This window comes from Lampetra fluviatilis, chromosome 56, assembly GCF_964198595.1.
Source record: "Lampetra fluviatilis chromosome 56, kcLamFluv1.1, whole genome shotgun sequence".
NCBI lineage: Eukaryota > Metazoa > Chordata > Hyperoartia > Petromyzontiformes > Petromyzontidae > Lampetra > Lampetra fluviatilis.
In genome coordinates this window covers 3,362,280-3,383,207 of record NC_136330.1, presented here as the reverse complement: position 1 = coordinate 3,383,207, position 20,928 = coordinate 3,362,280, and the positions used below count along the sequence as shown (strand labels likewise).

Genomic DNA, 20,928 nt, shown 5'->3' with positions numbered 1-20,928 from the left:
TTCCCAATGACCCGGCTCACACCAGCGGCGTCGTTCCCAATGACCCGGCTCACCCCAGCGGCGTCGTTCCCAATGACCCGGCTCACACCAGCGACGTCGTTCCCAATGACCCGGCTCACACCAGCGGCGTCGTTCCCAACGACCCGGCTCACCCCAGCGGCGTCGTTCCCAACGACCCGGCTCACCCCAGCGACGTCGTTCCCAACGACCCGGCTCACCCCAGCGACATCGTTCCCAACGACCCGGCTCACCCCAGCGGCGTCGTTCCCAACGACCCCGCTCACCCCAGCGGCGTCGTTCCCAACGACCCGGCTCACCCCAGCGGCGTCGTTCCCAACGACCCGGCTCACCCCAGCGGCGTCGTTCCCAACGACCCGGCTCACCCCAGCGACGTCGTTCCCAACGACCCCGCTCACCCCAGCGACATCGTTCCCAACGACCCGGCTCACCCCAGCGGCGTCGTTCCCAACGACCCCGCTCACCCCAGCGGCGTCGTTCCCAACGACCCGGCTCACCCCAGCGGCGTCGTTCCCAACGACCCGGCTCACCCCAGCGGCGTCGTTCCCAACGACCCGGCTCACCCCAGCGGCGTCGTTCCCAACGACCCGGCTCACCCCAGCGGCGTCGTTCCCAACGACCCGGCTCACCCCAGCGGCGTCGTTCCCAACGACCCGGCTCCACATTTGGAATCAACGCTTCGTTCAGTTATCACGTGTGATAGCAAGGTCGCTTCTGAAAAATAAGCTTATAGCCCAGTGGGCGTTAAGTGCTAAAGTAAAATTTTTTATTTTTTCAAAATAAAATGACTAAAATATTTAATTTACATTTTTTGGTGATTTAGTTACCTCCCCTATACTTTGCACTGCTATCGTGTTGATGCATTGTTTGCTGTTGTAACGTTTTGACCCCGTGCCCCTGTGAAAAAGAGCTTCATAGCTCATCGGATTCCTCCTCCAGCATAAATAAAGATTTGGGTTATTTAGTCGGGGGGGGCCCCCCACATAGCAACATCGCGGCCCAACCGGCGGAACAGACGTCCTTTCCCAGGCCGGTGCCGCTTCCGCCTCGTGCCTTCCAAGGAGCAGCTGCCAGCGGGGGGGCCCCCGGCCTGGCCAGGCTGCGGCCGCGGCGTGGGGATGGGCGCGAGACGAGGGGGAGAGACGCTTCGAGTTGCCGACGCGTCGAAGCGAGCGCCGTCCTCGCGCGCGCAAGAGAAGATCCTTATCGATTTAAAGCTTTCGTGACTGCAGGGATTCATCTTCTTGGTTCTTTCGGTAAAGTCACGTAGAAGGGAGATAATAATATAATAAAACATAATAAAATACAATTCTCACGACGTTTCGGCCACAACGCAAGCAGCCGTCCTCAGGTGAAGAACAGGTCTATCGGAAAGACAGCGTCTGAATGGCTATTCAGACGCTGCCTTTCCGACATTGTGTTGTGGCTGAAACGTCGTGAGAATTGTATTATTTTATTATGTTTTACTTTTATTATTGTATTATCTCCCTTCTACGCGACTTTAACGAAAGAACCAAGAAGATGAAAGATCCTTATCGTCAAATGCTTTGAAGCGAAGTTTCCCGGGACTCGCTTCAGAGATTTGTTTCGGGCCTTTGAGATTAATAAATATTTATTTGTAAATTTCCGCCACCCACCCCAGCCCCCCCCCCGTCCTTCCCTTGGCATTCCCCCGCGCGCGCTTCCTGTTATTAAGAGGCTGGAAATAACGGTGGCCAAGGGGATGCGCAGCGGCAAGTTTGCGCGCGAGTGAAAAAGATAAAAAAAAGTCCTTGGAAGAAGAGTTGACCGTTCCGGGAGGACGGCGAGAAGAGAATGAGTCCAAGGACTGGACACAAGGAGACCCCTTTGCCTGTTTCCTTCTTTTACGACCGGGTCAGAGATGCTCGCGAGGAATCTATTTTTATTTTTTTAACGCAGCTCAAACCCCACCACCATCCCACCCCCCCCCCCTTGGGAAAAAAAAGGTTTAAAAAAAATAGATGATGTAATTACGACAACGGTTCGTTTGTTTTTGTTGGGTCCTTGTTCGCCGCGCTGAGAAAAGCTTTGCGTCGGCGGGGCGGCAGGGCCCACGGACATCACCGCTCCGTCTCGACGCCAAACGATGCCCAGTAGCGGCCTCGTAAAATAAACGAAACTAACTAAATATATTCTTTTGTTTTTCCAGGAAAGGCCCCGCTGAGCTACGTAGCTCTTTTCCAGAAGCGAGCCTGGCTATCGCAGATGATAGCCTCAACGGCGTGGCTTATCATCGCGTGGAAATGTATCGCGGCCAAATACTCCTGAAGGCGTGATGTCGATTCTAAATGTGGAGGGAAAAACCAGAGGACCCGGAGGAAAACTCCACACGACCACGGAGAGAGAGACAAACAAACTCCAAATATACAGCAGCAGGCGTCAGGGTCGGGATCGAACCCACGACCTCCTGCATACCGGGTGAGGTAGTCAACATCTCGCCACCTGTGGTGCCACGGAATGGAAACGTGGACGCTGACAACGAGAACATAACGAGAGCGCAAAGGAGCAAAGGGGACGTCCGTTGCTTGGCTTTCACACCGAGAGATGCAAAGATATTTTCGTCTTCGTCAATGCCGGCCTCCACGGGGGCCTTCTCGACACGCACGGAGAACGTGGCGGGCAAAGTAAAAAAATATTTGACGTTGATTTGTTAAGATGAGCGAGTGGGCCTGGGGGCAGGACACGTGGCGCGACCGGATGACGGTCAGAGTGGTTGACGGCTGACCGAGTGGCAGCATGTCGTCGCTCTTCCGCAGAGACGGCGCCATGAGATTCACGGCTAGCGTTGCGAGACGGCTTGTCAAGGCCGTCACCCAGCAGTGGATAGATCAGGGCTGATGATGACGATGACGACGACGAGGGATGATGTAACATGGCACCCGGCCACCGGCTCAAGATTCATTATTTAAACTCTCAATAAATACACCGGATCTCTCGAATACCCCAAGGCTCCCTCCCTCTGTCCAAGTCCCTAGTCAACCTTCCACTCGGTGGGAGGTCGCTCATTCTTCCCCGCAGGGCTCCACAACTCTCCGCCCGCGATGTCAACTCCCCGCACCTGGTCAAGTCCAGGCTCAAGGCCTCCCCCCGCGTCTCCTCCGTCTCATCTCTACGAAATAAACGCGCGAGCCTGCTAATTTCGCTAAAGGGCTCACGATTGGGGGGGCAGGGGGTTCTCTCTCGTCGCCAGAGTTCGCAGACGGCGAGCGACGGGAGTTAACAGAGAACATCTCGGGCTGCCGCCTCGCTTGAGCGCGAAGGTTCGCCCGCGCGCCGGCGACGGAAACTCGGCGCGGCGAGGAACGCTAATTAATATTTCCAAAGCGCGGTCGGTCAAGACGCGCGCCATCTGCTCCCCCCCCCCCCGCAAACTTCCGAGGGGGGGGGCCGGGGGTGCGCAGTGGATGGGGCAGGGGGGCTAGCAAAGCGGGTAGACGCTGTCCAGGCGGTGTCCCGCGGTCAAACGAGCCGGCCCTCCGTGACGACACAACTGGAACAGCGAGAAACGAGACTCCGGAGAACTTTCCTCCTCTGCGAAGGAGGCCTCTAAAAGCTCAATTCATTTTCACCTCCCCCCCCTGGGATAGCTCGAATTAGTCTCGAGATTTGCTTTCAAAGAGGGTCCCCCCCCCACCCCCCCACCCCCCCGGCTTAAGATGAACATCAAGGAGATAAACCGAGCCAATCATTAATTACATTTACGAATGTGCGGATTGACCAAATCGCCCCCAACGCAAAAGCGGGCTCATGTAAAAGCGTCTCTCAATGCCGCGGTGGAGGGGCAGGGGGGGGAGGAGGGGCAGGGGGGTGTCGTGCGGGACAAACCGATGTCACCGTCCTTGTTGTTGTTACCGATGAGAGCGCCACATTGGGAGCGCAGCAGGGCCATCGTGGGTTCGCCGATCGACGTACGTGTGCATGTTGAACTTTTTTCGCGCCATACGTCGCCAACCGTGCTAATCGGAGGTGCCATGCGGCGCCGCGTGCACGTACCCCAGAGCGAGTGGCTGGGCAAGTGAGTGGCTGAGCGAGTGAGTGGGTGGGCGAGTGAATGAGTGAGTGAGTGAGTGGGTGAGCGGCTAAGTGACTGAGTGGATGAGCGGCTGGGTGACTGAGCAGGTGAGCGAGTGTGTGAGCGTGAGGGTGAGTGAGCAAGCGAGCGAGTGGCTGAGCAAGCGAGTGGCTGAGCGAGTGAGTAGGTGGGCGAGTGAATGAGTGAGTGAGTGGGTGAGCGGCTGAGTGACTGAGTGGGTGAGCGGCTGGGTGACAGAGCAGGTGAGCGAGTGTGTGAGCGTGAGGGTGAGTGAGCAAGCGAGCGAGTGGCTGAGCAAGCGAGTGGCTGAGCGAGTGAGTAGGTGGGCGATTCATTGAGTGAGTGAGTGAGCGGCTGAGTGAGTGACTGAGCGGCTGGGTGACTGAGCGGGTGAGTGAGTGGCTGAGCAAGTAGGCTCCGTCCGGTAGACCGAGTTGGGTGTGGGATCAGCATCAAGTGGCGAAACGCCATGGGAGCTCGCCAGCAGGGTGGTGGGATGGGGTGTGGGGCACTTACAATGGAAATGACTGTGATTTATATGCGGCTCAGATTCCATTGTCACACAAAGAGGAATTTACACTTGTGAATGGAATACGGCGTTAGTGGCGTTTTAACAGAGCACTTGGCCCCCGCTAAGCGTGCACATGCCAATCCGCTGCTGGATGAACGCCTCCCCGGGACCGTGCGAGTATCAGGAGATTGTGACGACCGTACTTCACCACGCCGGTTGATGGCGCGGGGCGGGCGGGGAAAGCGTACGAGTCGATTACGACGAAGGACTTCCCCCGTCGGTTCCAACCCCGTTCAGGAATTCGAACTCAAATCTCCCAGCTCTCCCGGGAAGACGTCGTAGCGGAGGCGACGGGTTAAGGGCATCACCCCGCCGCCAACGTCGGCCCCGTTCAGGCACCGAACATCCACGGCACAGTGCTGTGGTACGAACTTCTGTAGGACATGCTGATCGCACTCGGCGTTCGCTTGTTGTGCCGCACGTGGCCGTTCTCCGACGCGGTTTTATCCGCGTTGCGCCGCCGCGTGCCGTTCGGCACGACGTCCCGACGTTTCGCGCCGTGCGCCGGTGGGGAGCTTATTGACAAAACTGATTTCCCGGGACGCGGAGCGGAACGTCGGACATCGCCTTCGATTAGCATGGTTGGCTACGTACGGTGCGAAAGAAATTCAGCACACATACATCACTACGATTGGCTACATTCACTCTAAGCGACCTGACCTTTTATCAGTGCTTCATGAAAAACTATGAAGAAGACGATGACGACGACAATGACGACGATAATGACGACGACGACGACAATGACGACGACAATGACGACGACAATGACGACGACACCGATGACGACAATGACAATGACGACGCCACCGATGACAACAACGACGACGACGACAACGACGACGATGATGACGACAATGATGACGACAACGATGACAATGACGACAACGATGACGACAACGACGACGATGATGACGACAATGATGACGACAATGACGACGACAATGACGACGACAACGACGACAACAACGATGACGACAACGATGACGACAACGACGACGATGATGACGACAATGACGACGACAATGACGACAACAACGATGACGACAACGACGACAACGACGACGATGACGACGACAACGATGATGACGATGACGACTTGTCTCAGCTTTCTTGGGCCTCACCTCAGTGACATCCATGACTTTAATCGCGGCGAGCTGTCCAGTCTTGACGTGACGACCCTGCACCATTAAACACAGGCGATAGGGCACACAGGGGAACGAGAGGGGACAGACGGAGCCACAGAGACAGGAGAGAATAACAGGTTAACAAATGTTGCGATCACCGTTTTGTTGTTGTTTACAGCGCGCGACTTTTACACAATTTCTCGATTTGTTTATTCCATTTTCATTTTCTGCAGGGTTTTCACCGTCCTAATAATTTGCTACAAATATGATTTTGCCCCGAATGCGATTGTGGATGTAATTAGTGAATAGCGTTGTGAGACGTAATTAGCATAAATGACGCCGTATACAGTTACATTCGAATGATTATTATTATAAAAATCAACACCCAGAGCGACGCTCTCGCTCACACGCTCACACGCTCACAGTTTGGCGAACGCGCTAAAAACGCAAAGTTTATAAATTAAACTTACAGCTCTCTGCCAATCCACTGCTGGATCAGGACCTCCACCATAACCGTATCGGGTCACCGGGAGGTTGCTTGACCATACTTCACCGCACGCGCTGGCAAGCGCCGTTTGGATAATCGGTCGTTGCCGACGCCATTAACCGTGAGCCGCCCGCTCCAGACCTCGCGCCAAACGTGCGTCTTCTTCGGTCGAATTTGAATAGCAAACATCTCCGAGGGTATCTCGAGTTCCGATTTCACCAAATGCACTAAATCATTACTACTACTACAGAGCTGATCTCTTCGTCAGCTCGACAGCAGCGGTAACGGTGGAAGCGGCGGCACCCCCCCCCCGCCGACGTCCTCCCATACGCCGCGTGCATCTTGTACAGTGTCTCTGTTCGGTCTCCATCGCTCTCACCATGGCATTCAGCCCGAACCCCGAGCACGCACGCAACACCAGCGGAATCCCCTTCACCACCAACGCCGCCGCCGCCGGCACCGGCCCGGCTAGAAGTCGTTAGGCACGCGGGAGTCACAACCGGTACGGTCTCAGGATAACCAAGGTGGCTCGCTCGGCCGGGACCTGCACGACTTGCGGCGGGGGCAAGTCACGCAGGCGACGCGGCTTAACCAGGCTGGTGGTGCAGGCGGCGCAACTGCGCCGAGGCACCCGCACACGGTTGGCGGAACTACGGTTGGGGATCGCCGGGTCAAAGGTCAAGGGGAGACGTGGCGACGCTCGCGAACCACCCGCAGGCAAGACGGGAACTGGGTTCGATTCCCGGCAATCCCGCAGCTTAACGCTGCTTTCGCCAACAGGAGCCTCATGCGCGTAAGAGCACAAGGAAACCCGGTGCATCTTCTTGGTTCTTTCGGTAAAGTCACGTAGAAGGGAAATAATAAAGTAATAAAAGTAAAACATAATAAAATACAATTCTCACGACGTTTCGGCCACAACGCAAGCAGCCGTCCTCAGGTGAAGAACAGGTCTGTCGGAAAGACAGCGTCATTCAGACGTGTCATTCAGACGCTGTCTTTCCGACAGACCTGTTCTTCACCTGAGGACAGCTGCTTGCATTGTGGCCGAAACGTCGTGAGAATTGTATTTTATTATATTTTATTTTAATTATTTTATTACTTCCCTTCTACGTGACTTTACTGAAAGAACCAACAAGATGAATCCCTGCAGTCACGAAAGCTTTAAATCGAAAAAGAAACCTGGTGCGTAAAGTTACGGAGCCGTGCGCCAGCAAAAAAAAATAACGCGTAAAGGGCGACGGCGAGGACGGGGGGCGGTGGGGGTGGGGGGGACGGTGTCTCTCTCGCGGATTTAATTTGCGGCTCCACTCCGGCATCGACCGCAGCAGTTCGGCCGTAAACCCCGTCGTCTGTCACGCGTCAACACGACGGGGCCCAGCGGCGGGCGACGCTGTCGGCGGCGATGTCGTAAATTACGGCGCGGTCAGAGGCGGTGGTGGTGTGTGATGGGTGGTGGTGTTTGCACCCCAGCTCCACCACCAGAGAGAGATTATATCACGGGTGCCCCCCCCCCTCCTCTCCACCCAGTGCGGGAGACAGCTCAGCATTTCCTCTTTGTTGCATCTCGCTTATCTGGCTCGTGTCGCGATCCTACACGTCTCACGCGCAGGGAGCACAATCGTGCAAGGAGCACGCGTGCACCTCGAAGGTGAAAGAATGATTTATAAAAGCGTGAATTAACGCTCCGCCGTCGTCCCATTACGCGAGCGCGTAAATTCGAATTCACTCCGAGGGGGGGGTGACCTTCGGCTGGCCCGGATTCCTCCGCGCAAAGTTTGGCTGGCGCAGACTGCAGATGAGTCTGGCTCGTTGACGAGGCTGGGCACGGGGGGTTATCATTCAACGTCTGCCAAAGGTAGCCACAGCGCTGGAAAGGGTGCAGCGCTGAACTCTGGTGAAGTGCGCGTGGCCTTTCATGGTGAACAACCCTCTGGGGGGGCGTTTGGCCGATCGGTTACTGCCACAGATTTTTTTTTTATGGACGGGCACCGAGCGCCCAGAGAGGTCGGCTAAAGGAATGGGGTGGATGGGGGAGGTTGGAGGGAGGGAGGCAAGGCAAGGGGGGAGAGGGTGCAGATGAAACCAGCCGGAGTAAATCAACACTGATTCAATCAGTGGGCTGGCAACTTGCGTAATTGGATGGCCAGCGTGCTGGTGGTGGTGGTGCTGGTTCCGTGTTGCGTGTGCACGTGTCTCCACCACAAACACACACACACAAAGACAAAGACCCCTCCTATAGCCTCAACAGACTCTTGGGGCAAGTGCTGTTAGCGAGTAGCACCCTATGAAGGTCGGCACGGCACACGAGGGGATTGGTGGCAAGCACCACGCCCGGCCACCTTTGTCTCCCCAGTGGCGATGTTTACCACACATCGCACCAGGTACTCATTTGAGGCCGAGTCGACCTAGGGGAGGCCCAGGACCGGTTCAGATAATCGTCACCGGTGTTGGTGGCCGTGAGCGGGAATCAAACTCGGGTGGCCGGGTTTGTAGCGCAGCGTAGCGCTAACCGCTACACTACAGCTCCCACACAAAGACACACACTCACACGCATACATTTGCCCAGAACTGCCACACGCGCGCGCACACACACACAATGCACACCATCCGTCACACACACACACCCCGACTGCATCTGGCCATCTCCCATCAGCGGAGGAGGAGAGGAGAGGGGGGGCGGCTGCCGCTGCTTTGGCGGCAGGAGCCGCAAGATTCGACTCGGTCAACAACAGCTGGGAATGAAACGCGACACTCACGACTCCTCGCTGTCATCACCGCGCCGCCCCCCCAACCCACGGCCTCCTTCTCCGTCCAGTCTCCCTGTCCGTCCGTCCGTCCGCCCCTCCATCTCCCCCCCTATCCCCGATTCAACGCCACCATTCTCCAGCCCACGCCCTCCCACAGCCACCGACGCCATCCCTCCCACACTCACACTCACGCAGAGTGAATAATCCCCGATCATAAAGAGCGTCTTGTGTGCAGTTTCACCCAGGGCAGCTGTTAATTAGGACTGCTTTGGCAGAAGCTACTGCAGCAGAGGGGTGGGGATAGGCCCTGTTCGCTATAACAATGGCAGTGTTGTGCCAGTCTCTGACTCCGCTACTAAAGTTTCTGTCAAGTCAGGAATTTATTTATTTAAAAATAAAATTTACGGGACACTCGCACACACTTGTCTCGAACTCGCTCGCCCTGTCACCGCCGCCACCACACCACCACCACCGTCGCCACCACACCACCACCACACTCACTACCACCATGAGCACCACCACCCCCTCCACCACGGCTACCACGGCCACCACCACGGCCACCGCCACCACCACGGCCACCACCGCTGCCACCACACCAGCACCACCGTCGCCACCACACCACCACCACACTCACCACCACCATGAGCACCACCACCGCCTCCACCACGGCCACCACCACGGCCACCACCACGGCTACCACGGCCACCACCGCCGCCACCCTCCCAACCGCTAGATCGCGCCAAAAGCGTGACGCGAGCGCGAGTTGTGGTGGAGGGCTCGAGCCACTCTGGCACGTCGCCGTTCCCACCCCCCACCCCCCAACCCCCCGCGATGCGCTAACCGGCGCGCCACCGCCCCGTCGACTACGATGCACGTTGCATTCGAGAACAACTTCAACTCTCGCCGCAAACCCGTTAACACGTGCGCGCAAAGGACGCTTTTACTAACGACAAGGCCCACGGCTCGATGCCCTTACCGGCTACCAACCTCCGCTCGACAGACCGCGCCGGCAAACGTCTTGGCAGCGATGTGACCTTGTGACCCCTCCCTCACCCCTCCCCCGCAACCGCTTTCACGCTCCGGCATTCCCCGCAGACGTCCGTGCTGGTCGCCCCGAGTTGCAGGCAACTGCCCTGCAACTCGCCGACCGATTGACTCTCCCGTCTCTCTCTCTCTCTTCGCGGAGGCTCTCCCACCAAGATTTCGTGGCGGTCGAGTGGGGCTAGTGGGAGGCCGCTGTTGTGTTGCTGCTGCCGCTGCTGCTGCTGCTGTTGTTGTTGTTGTTGACGCCGTGTACAATCCCAATCGAGGACGTTTTACCGGTAATTATCTATCTGCGCACCGGGATATTTTTGGCTGTGGGAGGAAGCCGGAGGAATGGGGGCACGGGGGGGGGTGGATTAGGGGTGGGAGAGTTAGAACGATAAAACAAAACTCGACGGAGAACGTCTCCCGAGTCGAGGGAGTCGAACCGCGATGGCGTTGATGCGGGGAGTTCTCGTGTCCGACGGCGCGGCCGGGATCGTGCGAGCTCAAAGCGGACTTCGGCGAGCGCACCCCGATGACCAAACCGGCCACAGGGCGCCCCCCCCATCTTGTCGCATCTCGGAAGCCATGCAGTGGGGGGGGGGGGGGCTGGACAAGTGTTGGTGCCACCCCGAAGGCTGCCGCCGTAGTAGGATTGCAGCCGATGCAGCCGTGTGGTCCCCTCCTCCGCACCCCCGCCCCCGCCCCCCAATAGCCGATGTGTAAATTTAATAATTTAGTAAAACTCGGACCAAAGAAGCCGGCACGCAATGTCCGCCTAACTCGCCCGTCAAACAGCGTCACGGGATCTTCAACGCCCGCCACGGATTAGACGCCGCAGTATTAACCAGGGGTGGGGCCTCGGGGCTCGAACCGCAAACCTCCGCAACAAGCGGCAAAACCTCGGGGGCCGCCCTCCGCCCTCTGCCCGCCCCGGCCGGCCGGCCCCGTGCAGGCGCGCGACTCGCGAGAGGTGTTGCGCCGTACGTGGAGGGGGTTTTTTTCTCCCCATTTCTTTTACTGTCCCGAGCAAACCAGCGGACCCAGGGGGAGAACTCGTGCAGGAGCAGAGGGGTGGAGAGAGAGAGAACGTGCAAACATCTGCACGGCTCGGTGGCCGAACCAGCAGGGGGACGCTCCGTGCTGCGAGACACAAGCGACGAGGCCGCCGTGCTCGGGAGGGCCTCAAAAAGCCTCCTCTGCCCACGATCCGTGGCCACGTGGGGACCCGCGACCAAACGCACCGCCCGCATCGACGCAGAAAGGCCCGCGGGCTCGCCGGCAGAAGGTGCCCGCGTCGGGAAGCGATGGCAGGCGGTCGTTCTTGCTGCGAGGCACCGACAAAAGTTGCCAGTGAGCCACCCGTGAAGACATGCCCCCCCCCCACCTCGTGATCGCTGCACCCATGTACGAATGCACGAACGCACGCACGCACGCACGCATACACGCGCGCACGCGATCCTATGCAGGAACTCCGTCCACAGGCTTAAACATCGTCACAAATCCTCACCGAGCTGTAAATGTAGATTTTTCACCAATCAAGCAGATTACAGTCGGGCGGGATAGCTCCACACTTAATCTGGGATTAGTCGGGCAGCCGCATCGGGGGGGAAAAAACGCAAATCTGTTCGCGTGATTACATGCTTATCATCATCGCCGTCGTCGTCGTCATCATCGTCTTCCTCCTGCTCCTCCCCAAAACTGCAACGTTGGTCCAAACGCGGTACCAGTCATTGCGTCTCGAGATTAAGTGTCCATTCGGAACTCGAGCGTGCCTAGTAGCAGAGAAAGTAGGTTGCTCTTCGGATATTCAAAGTGTCGTTGCAACAAGACGAAATCAACTGAACAAATTTTGTTTCAGGAAACACAAATCAATTGTCGCCCCACACATGCGAGATCTCTCTCTGAAGCAAGAGCGAACAGAGTGGATTCATCGAGTTACAATTCCCGCTCACCACCTACAACAACGGCAAATATCCGAACCAGTCCTGGGCATCTCCTAGGTCGACTCAGCCTCAAATGAGTACTGGGCACGGCGTGTAAACACTGCGGAGACCAAGTCGGTCGGGCGTGGTGCTGGCGACCGACATCTTCCATGTGCCATGCCGGCCTTCATACGCGCTCGCTAACTGCACTTGCCCCAACGGTCTGTTAAAGGCTACCTGGGGGGATGTTTGTCTGTGTGGAGGTAGGAGGAGGGGGGGGTTAAGAAGTAAGGTGAGAAAGCCTCTTACCAGACGCTGCCATCTGCCCTACGGCTGTGGTCGTAAGAGCCGTCGCCCCCTGCTTGACTGCACAAACCCAGAGGGATTAGTAGGCAGCGGGGCGATGGGTATTAGGGTAATGGTGGCAGAACGGGTGGTGGGACATCATCAGGGGCAAAGCAGTGCCTGATGAACTCAAGTGGCATTTGGGCGCTCATCCCCGCTCACGCCCACCACAGAGGCGAGCGGCCTCCAACGCACGTAACGACGAGTTAATTATCAGCTCTAGATTGGAAGCTTTCGTGACTGCAAGGATTCATACTCGTAGTTCATTCGGTAAAGTCACGTAGGTAAAACACGATACAGATTTTATGCTGTGACAGTTTCACCTGAAGGCGGAAGCTTGTGTTGCCTCCGAAACGTCGTGATTTTATAGTTTTAACTTTTTATTAATTTTAATTTCATTTTTTACCTACGTAACTTTACCCAAAGAACTAAGAGTATTAATTATCATCGCCATGGATATTTCGTGGTGGCCAAAATATCTACGGGTAGACGCGCAGAGGCTTGTACAAGGAGGCTCCGTCTCGCAGACTCGGGGGGGGGGGGGGGGGGGCTTCATCTCAGTCCGGCAAGGCCCCACTGAGATGTGGCGGCCCACTTGCAAGGACGACCCACATGCTAACGGCACTTGCCCCAACAGTCTGTAAAAGGCTATCCGGGGAATCTTTGTCTGTGTGTGTGTGTGTGGAGTTGGGAGGTGGGGTTAAGAATTAAGGTGAGAGAGCCTCTTAATTATCAGACGCTGCCATCTGCCCCTACGGCTGTGGTCGTAACAGCGGCCGTCCCCTGCTTGACTGCTTGATGACACAGACCCAGAGGGATTAGTGGGCAGCGGGGCAATGGAGCCGCGTGCCGATCTTTAGGGAACTGCGTCGCGCTGTGACCGTTATTTATTCAGGACGCATTGCGGCTCTTGAAATATTACATTTTGCACGTAATTCGAAAAAGATGGCTCTTCTTGTTCAGTTCACCATGGGAGACAAATTCACCATGGGAGACAAATTCACCATGGGAGACAAATTCACCATGGGAAACAAATTCACCATCTGGTTTTCCATGGGTGCCCGCCGGCACGCTCCGACTCAAGTCTGTGAAAAAGAGCTTCATAGCTCGTCGGATTCCTCCAGTATAAACAAATATCCTGAAGTCGGTGACCCCGCCGTAGTAAACATCCCAATTAGTTTTTTCTGCTGTTGCTACGCCATCGATGGGGGAAGTTCGTCCCAAGCGTTGCATTCAGAACGCTCCATTGGCCACGCGAATGCAAGCCGGGAGTTTTACAAGGTACGACAGGGCGCCACCGGTGGAAAAAAAGTCATCTCCCTCTTTCTAGATTTGAAGCTTTCGTGACTGCAAGGATTCATATTCTTAGGTTTTTTCGGTAAAGTCACGTAGGTAAAACATTAAAATTAATAAAAGTAAAATAAAATAAAAATCACGACGTTTCGGAGGCAACACAAGCTTCCGTCTTCAGGTGGAACCGTCACAGCCACGACAGCTGTATCAAGTAAATGAGAGATTGCAAGAGCTACCACTCCGTATATATAATGGTCATCTCCCTCGCCTGGTATGCAGGAGGTCGTGGGTTTGATCCCGACCCTGACGCCTGCTGCTGTATATTCGGAGTCTGTGTGTCTCTCCCCCCGTGGCCGTGTGGTTTTTTTTCCTCCGGTTTTTCCCTCCACATTTTGAATCAACGTCACGCGCTTAGAGTATTTGGCTCCGATACATTTCCACGTGATGATAAGCCACTTCGTTGAGCTATAATTGTGGCCAGGTCGTTTATAAAAAAAGCACTTGATAGTTAAGTGGACTTTACCGGGTAACATAAAAAAAAACATTTGCTTATTTTGGTTGAGAAAGCAAGGGGCACACCACAAAGAACGCCACCTGACGAAATTTTGCTTGGGACCCTGGCAGAGGAGACGAAAAGCTGAAAAGCGCAGAGCGCGAAAGCCGATGCAGAAACATCGGCGAAGAGCTTCACGGGGACAGCCCTGCGAGACGTGAAGAACGCCCTTTGCATATTGTGATGATGATGATCGTCGTTATCATCGTTGGCACAATCCTCCGTACCGCACCCCATCCACGAGACCCTGCCCACAAAGCGCGAGTCACTGAGTCATCGCCTTCGTGCGCACACAGAGCCCACAAGCGACGCCGGATTAAGCAACGAGCGGCAAAGCCCTGCCAGCGGCAAGCGGAATAAATCGATCTGCACTGCAACGCCGACGCAATGGTAACGCCCGTTGCCTTGGAGTTACAAGCGCCTGGGTTCGATTCGCCGGCTCGGGTTGCCTTGCTGTGGAGTTTGTATGTTCTCTCGCTCTCTCCCCACCTGCTCCGCACGGGTTTCTCCTCCTGCGTTCTCCGGCTTTCCTCCCGTGGGAAGCAAAAAAAAAACCAACGAGCACAATTGTCACGGGCGCTGGCCAAAATATTCCTAAAATAAGCCATGAGATGACCTGCAAAATGTACCCGATTGGGATCGCACACACGTGGCAATGTCGATCCTCTTCTGCGGACGCTTGGCAGGAGCCCTCTACTGAACAACACGAGAGCCTTGAGCCTCGGCGAAGGCCTTTCCTGGGCAAACAAGCGCAGAGTCATGATAATACTAATTTAATAATGTGCTGCGACTGCTTTGTGACACCACGCCTACGGGTTCATGCCCGAACGTGCCCCCACCAGACGCACCTCCACGATCACTCAATTAGTATTCGGGAAGTATAGCAACTTCACGCACATACCACTTTTCCGCGATTTTCAGCCCAACAGCGCGAAACACAAATTGCCACCAAGTACGGAACAAGGCAACCAGCGCCACCGGATCGAGACGTCTATGCTACGATGTATTCGTTCGGCCGCGCCCAGGGAGAAAATTGTCAAACCGCTTGCTAAGAATCTGTTTCATAGGCCTCGGCTCGGCTGATGAGACTCAGAAACTTGAAATCGTCCCAAGGTTTGCTCCGCCCAAACAAACGCCGGCGGGCAAAAACGGTGGCCTACGAAACAGGAGCAGCGCTTCTCAAACCCCATTTTTGTCCCATTCCGCGGCAAACGGTCCGGGTCTGCGTGGCGCCGGCAGAGGCGGCACCGCACCGTTTGCCAAAATGCAGCGTCCTCTACCCGAGGGAAGCCAAGCGGGCCGGCGGTGGGGGGGCTGACGGACGGTGGCTGTCCGCTGCCGTACTTGGGCATCCCTCCACCACGTGGGAAGAGGGGGGGGCGCTGGATAGGGCCACTGAACTGCACGGAGAGCATGTCTTGTTTTTGCGGCCGTCTGGAATGCTCTTCCTTCCGATATTCGGAAGCCACTGGGAGCTATGAATCAATCTTCACATCTAGATTGAAAACGAATTTCTTTAGAACTGTTTGTTGTGTGCAGTCGAGGTTCTTTCCAACCATTCCGAAAACACTGCGGCGTGCCTGGAACTGTGCCCCAGCGTTGTCAGTCCCGGCACGCCGGTTGTGACAGCCCCGATCGACGAAAACTGTTGACTTGGGTTGTTTTATAAGCGGAGGAGTTATACGTGGCTCTGCCGTTTATTCATTATATACATATTCCAACGGTCTCACGCTTCGAGGCAACACATTTCAAACATCTTCTTGGTTCTTTCGGTAAAGTCACGTAGAAGGGAAGTAATAAAATAATAAAAATAAAACATAATCAAATAATTTTTATTATAATAATAAAAATAAAACATAATAAAATAATTTTTATTATTTTATTACTTCCCTTCTACGTGACTTTACCGAAAGAACCAAGAAGATGAATCCCTGCAGTCACGAAAGCTTTAAATCGAAACATTTCAAACATAGCGGGAGTAAAAGCATTTACGTATTCCATTTTTAAGAACGCAATCGTTACTCGCCGCTCGCGCGTGCATTCCAGCATGTTGAACGCACACCGCGATTCAGGGACACCGTGGCCGTTAACTGCGACTACAATTCCACACTTCATGAAGCTGTAAAAACAATGTTCGTTAATCCGGCCACCCGAGTTCAATTGCCAGTCACCCGCGAACATCAGCGACGGGTGAATTTTGTCAGCTGCGTTATAAATAAACGATGATAATGCGCCGCCACCACTGGAGAGACGATAAGGTTTGCACGTAGCTCTTGCCGATGTTGCGAGACACCCTTCTCCTCCCAGTGTCATCCCGTGGTTCGTACACCTCAGGTGACAAACCCGGTCCCCGCGTGCCACTCCCGTGTTCGCACACACCCGCCGGAAGCAGGGTTACGCAAACGCCGATGATATAATACAAGGGTGCTTTACAATTTTTTTTAACACTTCTGAGATGTTTTAACAATACCAGAAGAAGTGTGCTTCAGGGCTCTGGAGACCACCTGGAGTAGATTCCAGGCGTGCGTTGACAACGATGGCGAACAAGTGTGAAGACTCGTTGATTTTGTGAAGCTATTAACGTTACTCTTTGTTTTTTTCGGTTAAGTCCCGTAGGTAAAAAATATAAAATAAATAAAATGAGCACAAATAAAATTTTATATAAGATTAAATTTTATTTGTTTTCATTTTTATTTGACGCCTGCTGCTGTATATTTTTCAACTACGTGACTTAACCGACAAAAACACAGAGTATAGATCCTTGCAGTCACGAAAACTTCTAATCTAAGAACTATTAACATTACATTTGTTATCAAGTTCTTTTTCCATTAAAAACGAGTCCCATGCAAGTGTTAAAATTTTCATGAAGCACCCTGCACTACGCTTTCCGGCGGCGGCGGCATTGACTCAGCATGGAGGGGGAGTGGTGGTGGTGGTGGTAACATCAAAGTTCAAAGTTCATTTATTTGGTATAGCCCTGTAAGCCATTCGGCTCTTGAATCGGGTGCAACCGCAGCAAACAAAAAACAAAAACATGAACAAGAAAACATCTTAAAGTGACTATGTGCAAACAGAAAATCAAAGAAAAGACAGCAAAATATTGCAGAAAAAATCACCGTACACCAACCCTGTGCAAATATCCCAGTGGGATGCAAGTCAAACATGAGGTGAAGGGGGCATCCCTGACAGTTACAGCTCACATTCTTAGGTTTTTTCGGTAAAGTTTTTATTTTTTACCTACATGATTTTACCAAAAAAACCTAAGAAAATGTAAATTAATTTTTTTTTACCTACGTGACTTTACCAAAAAAACCTAAGAATATGAATCCTTGCAGTCACGAAAGCTTCAAATCTAGAGTTACAGCTCACGTCACCGCTGGAGGCAGCCGTACCCGTCCCCACGGAAGAGATGGGAAATCAAGTAACAGAGTCATTTGGTTCTAGATTTGAAGCTTTCGTGACTGCAAGGATTCATATTCTTAGGTTTTTTCGGTAAAGTCACGTAGGTAAAAAACATTAAAAAGTAAAATAAAATAAAAAAATAAAAATAAAAAATCACGACGTTTCGGAGGCAACACAAGCTTCCGTCTTCAGGTGGTACCGTCACAGCCACGACAGCTGTATCAAGTAAATGAGAGATTGCAGTAGCTACCACTCCGTTTATATAATGGTTGGAGAAGGTGGTGGTGCAAGGGCCGCATACTTTTATTAATATGGTAAGGTGAGGCTTAAGACTAAGAGTTGCGAGGTGCGGTTTGTGACTACCTGTGACAGGGAGACCGCCACTAAACATGGTAAAACTGTAATAGTTGTCTGTCAAATAAGATTGGCAATAAGATTATTTATAATAAGATTGGCAATAAGATTATTTTATCTTACTTTTTAATGTTTTTTACCTACGTGACTTTACCGGAAAAAACCTAAGAATATAGAGTCATTTGGCTGCTATAAAGTTCCAAGTGACGGGCCACTTCGTTGAGCTATCATTTGTGATGGTAAGGCCGCTTGTGACAGAAAGCTACGTAGTTCAGTGGGGCCATATTGGTAAAATAAAAAGAGTTTCGTTTTAGTGTTTTTGCTTGTTTAGCTTACAAGACCTGCTTGGCGGCTTTATCCGGCGTTACAAATATATTATAGGCGTGTGCGCGGGCATGTGTGTGTGTGTGGTTTTTTAAAAGCGCAAAAGAGGCGGTTATGCGCCAGACAATTTCGCAATAGAAATGTTACGGGGAGGGTGCAAATTGTCATGGTGTTAGCGCGGCGTAACTGTAGCGATCGAAAATAAATATAACAAACCGGTTTTAGTGATGGCTGTTAGGAATGATTAATAATAATCATTGACAGACGATGAAAACAGATGTGAGAGACCAGGACTTTGAAATGTGCCGGCGAGTCAAGTTGGTTTTTGTTTAACAACCAGGCAAGAGACTTGTGAGACTAATATATGAGGAGCCTCATTTGCAATCGTGACTTGGGTCATCAAATTGAGAAAAAGGAATATACCAGGTCGGAGGAGAAATGGGCGAGTTAAAGGGCACCTGGGTCTGCCCCGTGACCTCCTGCCAGCGGGCGTTCGACACTTCACGTGGCCTCAAGGTGCACTTGGCCTGGCACAAGCGTCGTGGTGATGTCACCGCCACTTAGTGGCGAATGGCGGTTGTTGTTGTATGTTGAACTTCTTTCGCACCGTACGTAGCCAACCGTGCTAATCGAAGGTGCAAATCTCAACGGCTGCACGAGATACCAACCGCGAAGCAAAAGTGTCCTCTCGCGTAAGCTGGCTCCCGTTGAATTACTTTTTAAACATTCACACGGACGGGGGACTTACAGATTTCGAAGACAACTACCTCCTGATAAAAAATAGACGATCCTGCGAGAAAAAAACCCAGAAATATATCCAAAACGCAACGCGTCCGCCAATGCTACTGCCCAAATGACTCTTCTCCAAAAGCACATGGGTACATTTCAGACTAAATCTCAGGCATGTTGCCCAAAACGTCGGTCGGTTTTCATTTACCAGCCGTGATTTTTTTTAAGGAAGGCGTCGGGTTTGTGTTTTTTTCTCGTTCCTTCTGCCAACGCGGCATCGCAAAACGTTGTAGTTGTAACTGGCAAAACCGGGGCAGGCATCGACGCTAAAAGACAGGCACGCGCACAAAGACAAAGATCTGCCATGTAGCCTTAACAGACTATTGGGGCAAGTGTCGTTAGCGAGGAGCCACCTATGAAAGCTGGCGACGTTTACACACCACACCAGGTGCTCATTTGAGGCCGAGTCGACCTATGGGAGGCCTAGGACCGGTTCAAATAATCCTCACCGGTGTTGGCCGTCAGCGGGAATCGAACTCGGGTCGCCGGGTTCATAGCGCAGCGCGCTAACCGCTGCACCACCGCTCCCCGCACGCACGCCCGTGGCACAAAATCCCGCGCCGGCGTTCGCCAGGGGACCGGCGCGTGGAGAGGGAAATAAAGCCACCTCGCCGGCACGAGCAGCCAGTTTCTCTTTAAAGCCCAGCGCGCGCGGACTTTATCACGGCACTGTACTTGCACCACAACACAGAGACCGACGCGGACTCTCTGGTCCTTCCGCGGGGCGGGCAACATGCGCTCGCCTGCCGCGGACAAGCGAGCACCCCGGTCGGTTTCCCCCAAACCGCGCTACTCCGCGTCAAATGCAGACGCCGGAACTTGTACGGAACCAGCAACGTGTGTTGTGAGGATTCGAGCGAGGCTTTCGGAATCTTTACTTTTGCTGGAGGAATCCGATGAGGGACAAAGATTATTTTTTCCCCCACGGATGCCCAGCAAGGGGCACGGAGGTTCAAACGTTACCAGGGGTGGTGGTGGCGGCGTCAGAACTTTCGCGGGCGACCAAAAAAATATTATCACAGGCAATACGACTACGGCCATTGAACAAGCACAAAGCCTGGTTCAAATTCCGCGGGCGGGCAGACAAATAAAAACATAACAAGCAGGGCTTCGCACGGGCGTTCCGTCGCACTTAAAATGACGGCAACTAGCAACGGTTTACCCGTCGGGCGCTCCACCAAGGGAAGGGAGAGTTGTGATGTCAAGGGTGTGATGTATTGGGGAAAAACAAAAAAAAAGGCAGAGAGAAGAGGGAAGAAGGGGAGATCGGAGGTAAAAAGGTAAACCCGGAGCAAAGGGTCAGGCGAGAAGAGGATTTGGAGGATGAGGCTACACGGGGGGCCTCGACGCTGCTGTACGGAGCAGCGTCTAAATTTCGATTTAAAGCTTTCGTGACTGCAGGGATTCATCTTCTTGGTTCTTTCGGTAAAGTCACGTAAGAAGGGAAATAATAAAATAATAAAAATAAAACATAATAAAATAATTTTCACGACGTTTCGGCCACAACGCAAGCAGCCGTCCTCAGGTGAAGAACAGGTCTGTCGGAAAGCGTCTGTTCTCACAGTGGGCGGGGAGAGGCCGAGAGTGGGGGGCGGCCACACGGCCGTCGAGTGGTTTACGGGGAGGCCCGAGATGATTTGAGACCGAGAGATGATAATTATCTACAGGCCACTGTCAATCCGCTGCTGGATGAAGGCCTTCTCCACCTCGCGCCGCGCGGGGCTGTTTGTCCACAATAGTCCGAACGAACGCTAAATAAGGGCCAGAACCCTGCTGCGAGAGACATTCCTGCCACAGCTGCTGTTTGTTATTTAAAAACTTTACTTGGCAGAACCTTTGTGTTTACCGATTAGTGTTTGCGTGGTTTTTTTTCTTACTACTTTCATTGAAACTTAACGCACTGCAATGGCTGTTGT

At 53.6% G+C, this 20,928-nt stretch overlaps 1 protein-coding gene across 1 annotated transcript in view; it reads right to left on the bottom strand.

Moving 5' to 3' along the window:
• LOC144950126 (mitogen-activated protein kinase kinase kinase kinase 4-like) overlaps nucleotides 1-20,928 on the bottom strand; it is a 140,258-nt gene that overhangs the window by 52,476 nt on the left and 66,854 nt on the right. Inside the window, exon 3 of the mRNA XM_078880187.1 lies at nucleotides 5,765-5,821. Coding sequence (XP_078736313.1) covers nucleotides 5,765-5,821 — 57 coding nt within the window. The remainder of the gene's footprint in view (nucleotides 1-5,764; nucleotides 5,822-20,928) is intronic.